At 39.8% G+C, this 10129-nt stretch overlaps 1 protein-coding gene across 2 annotated transcripts in view; it reads right to left on the bottom strand.

Annotated features, from left to right (window-relative positions):
* Positions 1–929: 929 nt before the first annotated feature.
* oser1 (oxidative stress responsive serine-rich 1) overlaps positions 930–10129 on the bottom strand; it is a 36771-nt gene continuing 27571 nt past the window's right edge. For both annotated transcript variants that reach the window (XM_071334642.1, XM_071334643.1), the window contains one exon: positions 930–2048. In XM_071334642.1, coding sequence (XP_071190743.1) covers positions 1307–2048 — 742 coding nt within the window. In that variant the 3' untranslated portion in view covers positions 930–1306. The remainder of the gene's footprint in view (positions 2049–10129) is intronic.

Genomic DNA, 10129 nt, shown 5'->3' with positions numbered 1-10129 from the left:
GGTGATTTTAGAGCATATTGATGGTTTGAGAGATCAGCTGGCGATGATCTGGTGGCTTTCGATGGTTGCAATTGGCCCTGTATCTCACCGAAGGCTCATCCCAGCCTACAAAAAGTAAATTCACCTTCAAGAAAATAATACAAAAACTCCTAATGCATAGGTTTAAATGTTAAATGTGTTTGCTACCTGTCAGGTATTTTATCTGTCTCTAATATCTATTTGTTAACGTTTGTAATGTCTTCAATGTAAAATGTAAGCGTTTTTATTGATGTGTTGGACCACAACAAGATTAGCTGGCACCATGGCATCAGTTAATGGGGTTCCTAATAACTTCAAATTCCAGCCTACAATATTACTGACAGAATATCATATTACTGCATTGATTTCAAGAAATAGTTTTCTCAGTCATTTACAGTAGACATAATAGAACCAATTTCTTATTTAGGGTCTTAATGGGCTCTAGCATTTCAGTGTGCCAGGTTTTTTCAAGCCCCTTCATTATTTATTTTGCATTAAAGTTCAGGCTTTAGTAGTCAATGTCAAGTGATATTTATGAAAAGTTTTAAGTGTTTTGTAAGACATTCTTACTGTGGTTCCAAGATGTCGCTCCCGCCTGGCCACCTGAAACAAGAGCCTGCCAGAGGCTGAGGGCTGCAGCCCCCGCCATGAAGGAGCTGCTCTCCTGATCAAACTACTGGCTATTCCCTCGAGTTCTTAGAAAAAAATACATGTGGAACCTGTCCAATATGAGCCCATGGATCTGGTTGGGTGAAATGTGGTGCTTCTATCACAAAAAGGGCACAATTCTTTGCTCTAGCTTCTCCGTTTTTGCAGCATAAACAATATGCTTGGAACTACAGCATATGAATCAAACAATAAACACAAAGGGATAATAGTGGTAAAAATAAAGTGTGACAAAGGCAAACATCTGTTTTCAACAAAAATGTTTTATTGAGTGAAATGGAAACTCCAGACAATTAACCTCTTTGGCCGTGGAAAACAATCACACTTGGCATTACAAGTTTGCTTTGCATATACCAACAAATCCCACCTGCACTTTTTGCGATAGAGCTTTGGCAACTTCATTTGTCAACCAGAAATAAGGACAATCATGAAAACCAAAGAAAACAAATAATTCAAAAGTAATAAGAAAAATACAATGCGTCTTTCAGCTCTGGTACTGGAGTTGCAAAGAAGAGAATGGAGAAACTGGGGAAATAAACAGTTAAACCTTATTTAAATTACTTCATGCCTAACCATTCCTTAAGCCACCCCCCAAAATGTATATATTTTTTCCATTACTTATTTAAGTATACATCATCTCTGCCATATGTGACATTTTCTTGGGAATATAAAGATAGTACTCCATGTAACCAGAAAGATCCTCTATTGTGATGTCATCAACATAGGCCCGAGCCTGTTCGGAACAGGAACGCGGGGAGGTTGATGTGGTGGACCCATCGGTCTGAGTTCTCTGTTGCAGGGAGGTCTGGGACGTATCCTCTGGGCTCGCCAGGTTCCTCTCGCACTCTGAGAGGATGTTACGGAGGCCCGTGAAGGAGTAGACCTCTACGCCCTGCCAGCCGGGGCACTGGCACTCGCTCTGAGCGCAGGGGCACGGGCCCCCGCCCTCGTGGAGCTTTGACAGGGACCTGAAGTCAGAGGGCACAGCTCCTGTTTTGGCTTCAGCCCCTACGCAGTGAGCTGCCTCTGGGACACCCTTGTCGTCAGACAGGGGCTGTCTGGGGCTGCCCTCCAGCCTGGCTGTGGGGCCTTCCCCAGAGGCAGCGGGGGTGTGGGGCTCATAGCCAGCACCGCCAAACACAGGGGAGGAGTGGCCCGAGGAGAGCAGTTCCTTCTTGGCGGGGATCTCCAGGGAGGAGCTGCAACCCTCAGCCTCTGGCAGGCTCTTGTGTTTCAGGTGGCCAGGTAAGGGCGACATCTTGGAAGCACAGTAGGTGAACTTTGGAGGATGGAGAATGGGAGACTTGGATCTCCGGCGTCTTTGGCTTCTCACGGCTCCTCTTGACGTCTTCCTCATACAACTACTACATAGAAAAACAAAAATGTAAAAACCAAACATAACTATGATGGTAAAATAAAAATGAACCCAAACAGTCATTCTGATTACCATGCCTTTTGAGTCACTAAAATAAAACGCATAATATTTTGGGGGAATAGAAATGCTGAAAATGAGAAAAAGCACTCTGTCTCATGGCTAACTACCAGGAAGTTTTAAAAGATAGGCTGAGTGGGCGGGGAGCTTACACTCATGATCTCGCCTTGAGTGACAGCTCTTTGAAATGCCCATGTCAAGAAAAGTGGATGCAGTGAACAGTTGCAGTAAAATCATCTCAAGCAAATTTTGTGATACACAAAGCAACTCAAACACTGAAATTGCATCAATGATGTCAATTTTTTTTATACACCACTTGTTTGGCATGTCTCTTGTGATGCGGTTCATAGCAGCACTGACAACTGCATCAGAACGACCCTTTCGCCCTTTTGTTCCATGCTGGCTGAATACCGAGCTAGCCAGTAACTAGTTAACACCATACACAAATGAAAAGGGAAACATAAGTATCTAGCCGAATAGTGTAAAGTTTTAATTATAATTTGCTGACACCCTACAGTCAAATTTTGGCACCAGTAGAATAGCTATCTTGCTATATAAACCTCACCCCTCTGCAAACACGCTTCGCGGATGTTGGTTACAAGGCAGTACTTCTAAAATTAGATAAGATAATGTTACCATTGGTGTATTAATAATCCCACCTTGTGAATCCAAGTGTTTGACATTGGGGGTGGAACAGTAACTTTATGATCAAACGTTATCAATATAGAAGCAACAGTCATTTTTCACACTTTGGTCATCATAGTGTGATTTGTTGTCATCTAAATATCATAACATTTCATGAAAAACATGATTTTGAATGTTGATGAGTCTTTAAAATGGTACAAATTAAACATTAACTGTACTTGGTTGACTTCCGCAGCAACAAAGAGCACGTAGCAAGATGCTAATCTCCTTTGCAGTTCTTGTCATGCAGCTATCAAGTTGCAGAAGAGTGGACCATACTTCCCTGCACATGCGCAGATGCTCTGTGTGGTTGCTTTAAAATGCTGCCTTTTGCATTGCTTTCACTCTGCAATATCTTTGGTTCACACTGCCACTGGTGGTCATGTCTTATTAACTGAGTTTATAAACTGAATCTATTGTTTGGTATGAGACATTGTTTACTTGTGTAATGACATTAGGGCTGTCCATGTATCACAATTTTGAGATTCGAATCAGATTAGTCATTTCTTACGAATATTTGTCAAAGATTTGCGCCCGTTGCTCTTGGCAAAATATTATTTTGCGAATATTCAAATCAACCAAAATTATTTGAATCAGAGTGAAGGAATGGAATCAGAATATATTTGGATCTTTGGGGTTAGCCATAAATGACATTGATAAAAAATGAAGTTATAAATTGACAAGTTGACAGATTTCACTGTAACACAGCAGCGTTACGTTCCTTTTGGTATTCCAGAATACAGTATGTGTGAGATGTTAGCCGCTGCTGTGTGTTAAATCAGTTATTGTTTCAGCTGAAAAAATTGAGTTTTAGTGTTTTCCCTAGGATTCTTTTCAGCAATGGTAACAAAGGAAGCTTGGGGGCCCAGGGGCATGCCCAGCCAAGATCATTTTTTTGTAGGTCACTTCTGGTGACTTTTTGAAAGGACATTCTACATGGCAACAAAAACAAAATGAATGAAAATACATATTGTGTTGACACCATCTGAAATATAACTGATGAGCGCCACTGTACTGTACGGAGATGAGGAGCAAGCGGTGATTGTGTGCTCGTGGTTCTCATTTATGCTAATGCTCGCTCCGTTTTCTACAAATATACATTGTAACTTGTCACTCTGATGTTAAGGGATAGTGATAGATTTTTTACTACTCATAGTCAGATGAACTCATGGTTACCTTTTGAAGGGATCTGCGTGCAGTTTGAAGGATGTTGAAGGTAGTTTCGTAAGCCATTGCTAACTAGCATTAGCGAATAACGCTAGTTAGCAATTGAACTAAAGCTAATTAATATCAAATGGTATCCATGAGTTCATCGTACTTTGGGTAAGTAGAAAAAGGGCTTTGTTGCCAGAATATCGCACAATCCCTTTAAAAGCGCGTCTCGGCAAAAATAAAAAATGTACATACAGTTGAAGTCGGAAGTTTGTGTCATTAAAACTCATTTTTCAACCCCTCCCCAAATTTCTTGTTAACAAACTATAGTTTCGGCAAGTCGGTTAGAACATCTACTTTGTGCATGACACAAGTAATCTTTCCAATTGTTTACAGACAGATTATTTCACTTATAATTCACTGTATCATAATTCCAGTTGGTCAGAAGTTTAACAAACACTAAGTTGACTGTTCCTTTAAACAGCTTGGAAAATTCTAAGCTAAGTCATGGCTTTAGAAGCTTCTGATAGGCTAATTGATATAATTTGAGTCAACTGGAGGTGTACCTGTGGATGTACTTCAAGGCCTACCTTAAACTCAGTGCCTCTTTGCTTGACATCATGGGTAAATCAAAAGAAATCTGCCAAGACTTCAGAAAAATAATTGTAGATCTCCACAAGTCTGGTTCATCCTTGAGAGGCATTTCCAAACGCCTGACGGTACCACGTTCATCTGTACAAACAATAGTACGCAAGTATAAAGACCATGTGACAACGTAGCCGTCATACCGCTCAGGAAGGAGATGCGTTCTGTCTCCTATAGATGAACGTACTTTGGTGCGAAAAGTGCAAATCAATCTCAGAACAACAGCAAAGGACCTTGTGAAGATGCTGGAGGAAACAGGTACAAAAGTATCTATATCCACAGTAAAACGAGTCCTACATCGACATAACCCAAAAGGCCGCTGAGCAAGGTAGAAGCCACTGCTCCAAAACCGCCATAAAAAAGCCAGACTACGGTTGGCAACTGCACATGGGGACAAATACTTTTTGGAGAAATGTCCTCTGGTCTGATGAAACAAAAATAGAACTGTTTTGGCCATAATGACCATTGTTATGTTTGGAGGAAAAAGGGGGAGGCTTGCCAGCCGAAGAACCCCATCCCAACCGTGAAGCACGGGGGTGGTAACATGTTGTGGGGTGCTTTGCTGCAGGAGGGATGGCATTGTGAGAGAGAAAATGATGTGGATATATTGAAGCAACATCTCAAGACATGACAGGCAGGAAGTTAAAGCTTGGTCGCAAATGGGTCTTCCAAATGGACAATGACCCCAAGCATACTTCCAAAGTTGTGGCAAAATGACTTAAGGACGACAAAGTCAAGGTATTGGAGTGGCCATCAAAAAGCCCCGACCTCAATCCCATAGAAAATTTGTGGGCAGAACTGAAAAAGCGTGTGCGAGCAAGGAGGCCTACAAACCTGACTCAGTTACACCAGCTCTGTCACGAGGAATGGGCCAACATTCACCCAATTTATTGTGGTGAGCTTGTGGAAAGCTACCTGAAACGTTTGACCCAAGTTAAACAATTTCATAGCAATGCTACCAAATACTAATTGAGTGTATGTTAACTTCTGACACACTGGAAATGTGATAAAAGAAATACAAGCTGAAGTAAATCATTCTCTCTAATATTATTCTGACATTTCACATTCTTAAAATAAAGTGGTGATCCTAACTGACCTAAGACAGGGAATTTTTACTAGGATTAAAGGTCAGGAATTGTGAATAACTGAGTTGAAATGTATTTGGCTAAGGTGTATGTAAACTTCCGACTTCAACTGTATACGGAACCAGTAAAAAGTTTGGACACACCTAATACCAGGGTTTCCCTTTATTTTTACTATTTTCTACATTGTAGAATAATAGTGAAGACATCAAAACTATGAAATAACACATATGGAATCATGTAGTAACCAAAAAAGTGTTAAACAAATCAAAATATATTTGAGATTCTTCAAAGTAGCCACCCTTTGCCTTGATGACAGCTTTGCACACCCGTGGCATTCTCTCAACCAGCTTCATGAGGTAGTCACCTGGAATGCTTTTCAATTAACAGGTGTGCCTTGTTAAAAGTTAATTTTTGGAATTTCTTTCCTTTTTAATGCGTTTGAGCCAATCAGTTGTGTTGTACAGAAGATAGCCCTATTTGGCAAAAGACCAAGTCCATATTATGTCAAAAACTGCTCAAATAAGCAAAGAGAAACAACAGTCCATCATTACTTTAAGATATGTCAGTCAATCCAGAAAATGTTAAGAATGTTTCTTCAAGTGCAGTCGCAAAAACCATCAAGCACTATGATGAAACTGGCTCTCATGAGGACCGCCACAGGAAAGGAAGACTCTGTTACCTCTGCTGCAGAGGATTAGATCATTTCAGTTAACTGCACCGCAGATTGCAGCCCAAATAAATGAATCACACAGAGTTCAAGTAACAGACACATCTCAACATCAACTGTTCATGGGGAACTGCGTGAATCAGGCCTTCATGGTCAAATTGCTGCAAAGAAACCACTACTAAAGGACACCAATAATAAGAGACTTATTTGGGCCAACAAACACAAGCAATGGACATTTTACCGGTGGAAATCTGTCCTTTGTTCTGATGAGTCCAAATTTTAGATTTTTGGTTCCAACCACCGTGTCTTTGTGAGACGCAGAGTAGGTGAATGAATGATCTCCACATGTGTGGTTCACACCGTGAAGCATGGAGGAAGAGGTGCAATGGTGCTTTGCTGGTGACACTGTCAGTGATTTATTTACAATTCAAGGCACACTTAACCAGCATGGCTACCACTGCATTCTGCAGCGATACGCCATTCCATCTGGTTTGCACTTAGTGGGACGATCATTTGTTTTTCAACAGGAAAATGACCCAAAACACACCTCCAGGTTGTGTAAGAGCTAATTGACCAAGGAGAGAAATGGAGTGCTGCATCAGATGACCTGGCCTCCACAATCACCCACAATCAACCCAAATGAGATGGTTTGGGATGAGTTGGACCGCAGAGTAAAGGAAAAGCAGCCAACAAGTGCTCAGCATATGTGGGAACTCCTTCAAGACAGTTGGAAAAACATTCCTCATGAAGCTGTTAGAGAATGCCAAGAGTGTACAAAGCTGTCATCAAGGCAAAGGGTGGCTACTTTGAAGAATCTAAAATCTAATCTGTTTAACACTTTTTTGTTTACTAAATGATTTCATATGTGTTATTTAATAGTTTGTCTTCACTATTATTCTACAATGTAGAACATTTTAAAAATGAAAATGAAAAAAACTTGAATGAGTAGGTGTTCTAAAACTTTCGACCGGTGAATGAGTGAGTGAGTGTGTGTGTATATACACACACACAAAATATACACACATACACAAAATATACACAGATACCCATATATACACATACACACACACCAGGTTTTCCGTTAGATGGAAAAACTACTTTTGGCCGCTAAAAAAAGTATAATTGCTGGTCAAATTGTCCACGGCAGAAAAAAAAAATATCCATAGCAAAAGAATGCTTTTTATTAATTGATGGAAATACCAGTCGCTGTGCTCCAACTTCAAAGGCAAATATACTTCATAGGCTAATAAATCCTCAAGCTGCTTGGAAATAAATTAGAGGCCATTTATTGTGTTCGTCAGGCCTGGTTCTAGCACTTCTGCTGCCGCCCTAGGCAAGACCAACATATGTCGCCCGTCTCATGTATAGTATAAACATTTACATTTACATTTAAGTCATTTAGCAGACGCTCTTATCCAGAGCGACTTACAAATTGGAAAGTTCATACATATTCATCCTGGTCCCCCCGTGGGGAATGAACCCACAACCCTGGCATTGCAAGCGCCATGCTCTACCAACTGAGCCACACGGGACCAAAGATTTGGAATTGATTGCTACACTAGAGTAGAGAGAGTAATGATATGTATCATGTGCAATTGGTGACTTTCAGTTCAGCAGAACTTGGAAACGAAACATCGTTGCCAACTATTCACATCAGAGAGTGACAATGTTGCAATCACAAGGCAGTCAACTGCCTATAGTAGGAAACAGAGTTGTTATCAATTGAGCCCCACAGTGGAGGAGTCATAACACCCATAAAACCTAGCGGTCAAACACAAAAATGGTTCCAATTGTTTTTCCACCATGGATTTTAAAAACACAGTGTTTCGTGTAGGTGTCCTATAAAAACGGCTAATTTTCTCTGTTGTGGTATTTTCTTTCTGTATAAACATATGACGCGTGGTCGGCTGCTGGACACAAACAGTTATCTAACCTCGGACGCTTGCAGCGGTCTCTAGTTTTCTTTGTTTTATTAACGAAACGTGTTCCTGGTTACAAGGGCGAATGTCTGATAAACGCATTTATCAGACATTTATCAGCTGATAAACGCATTTTCTCATTCCACTAAGGATCTCCGTCTACCAGCAGGAAAACACATTTCTTTATTTGATCCTCGTAGGTATGGCAACTAAATCAACAAATGCTAGCATCCATGACCTAAAATGAGAGATTTGAGGCGACGAGTGAGGAACCGGCACGTAACCGCAAGTTTTTATTTATTTTATTTATTTAACTAGGCAAGTCAGTTAAGAACAAATTCTTATTTACAATGACAGCCTACCGGGGATCAGTGGGTTAACTGCGTTGTTCAGGAACGACAGATTTTTACCTTGTCAGCTAATCCATTCAATCCAGCAACTTTTCGGTTACTGGCCGAATGGTCTAACCACTAGGCTACCTGCCGCCCCAATTATTTAAGAGCTTAAACTGTACATTTGGTCAAATGTAGAAATGAGGCCGTCTTTATATCACTAAATATGCACATAGAGTCGTGAAAATTTGTATTGTACTCCTGAATATATTAAAGTATATTAAAGTATGAGACCTACTTTTTATTTGCCCGAGGGGGTTTAAATCGTCACGGGAAAAGAGGGGGAAATATATCACGGGTAGGCGTATCCGAGCATAGAAGATGACACGCTACCTTGATCCAAAATCAAAGATATATTGAACATTTTAATTTACAGTTCCATATTTTATTTAACTAATATTTGTTGTTTTATTTATGCATTTGGTCTTGTACAGAATAGTATCCTAGTAGCAGTCAGATATTTATAATGTTCCATGAATACTACACTCGGTTTTTGCAAATAAGCTATATATATATCTAGCTAGCTAGATGATATTAGCAACATACCTTTATTTTACCAGATCCTCTTCTCCTTCAGACAGAAGTCTTTATTTGATCCATTATAATTTCTGCCAACTATATGAACAAGGTCAAATCTACTTAAATTAATGCTGTCAGAATGCACTGCTGTATTAAAGCAGTTCAGATCTAATTTGACATGTTCTGTTTGCAGATTCAAAGCCCAATTAACTCATTGCAGAATATAGCCATAATCATGAATGAATAAACATATTTATTTGACAAAAATGCATATAGTGTCACCCATGAATCACAGACACCTAAACTCCAACAATCACATTGTTTTAAATAAATCAAAATAGTAAACAATGCATACATATTCCTTTCATACATACATTCATATTTGTATATGTTATGTTAAGTAAACATTAAATGATTTATTCATCAATGCCACACACCTGGGACATCCAAGAGCACCATATGAACTATTATTACTATCTGAGAGCGAACAGATTCTTCTATGTTTCCCATTTTAGGAATTAGGCCAGCACAAATAATACAACATGTAAAGCAGCATATTGTGATTTTGGTGGGTGGGTTACAATTGGAAAAACTAGATGCGTAAGGTAGGTGTTATATAAATTACTATGTATGCACTCACTACTAAGTCGCTCTGGGTAAGATCGTCAGCTAAATTACTAAAATGTAAAAATATAAAAATGTAAAATGAGATAAGCACTTAAGACTCAAAACAAGTTAGCAGCCATATCAACACCCTTCTTGTCATTGTTGCTTCTGTCAATTGTGAGCAGCACATTTACCACTGCATTCAGTCTGAACCCAAGAATAAGCAGCATTACACAGGTGAAAAAACGGTAGCAAAAACAGTACACCACAACACTTTTAAATGTGTTACTGAGTCTAGATGTTATCAAATCAGGAGAAGAACAAGTGAAGGAAGCAGCATAGGG

This window comes from Salvelinus alpinus, chromosome 12 (assembly GCF_045679555.1).
Source record: "Salvelinus alpinus chromosome 12, SLU_Salpinus.1, whole genome shotgun sequence".
Classification (NCBI taxonomy): Eukaryota; Metazoa; Chordata; class Actinopteri; order Salmoniformes; family Salmonidae; genus Salvelinus; species Salvelinus alpinus.
The sequence above is the reverse complement of the archived record's forward strand: the minus strand, read 5'-3'. Positions and strand labels throughout refer to the sequence as shown.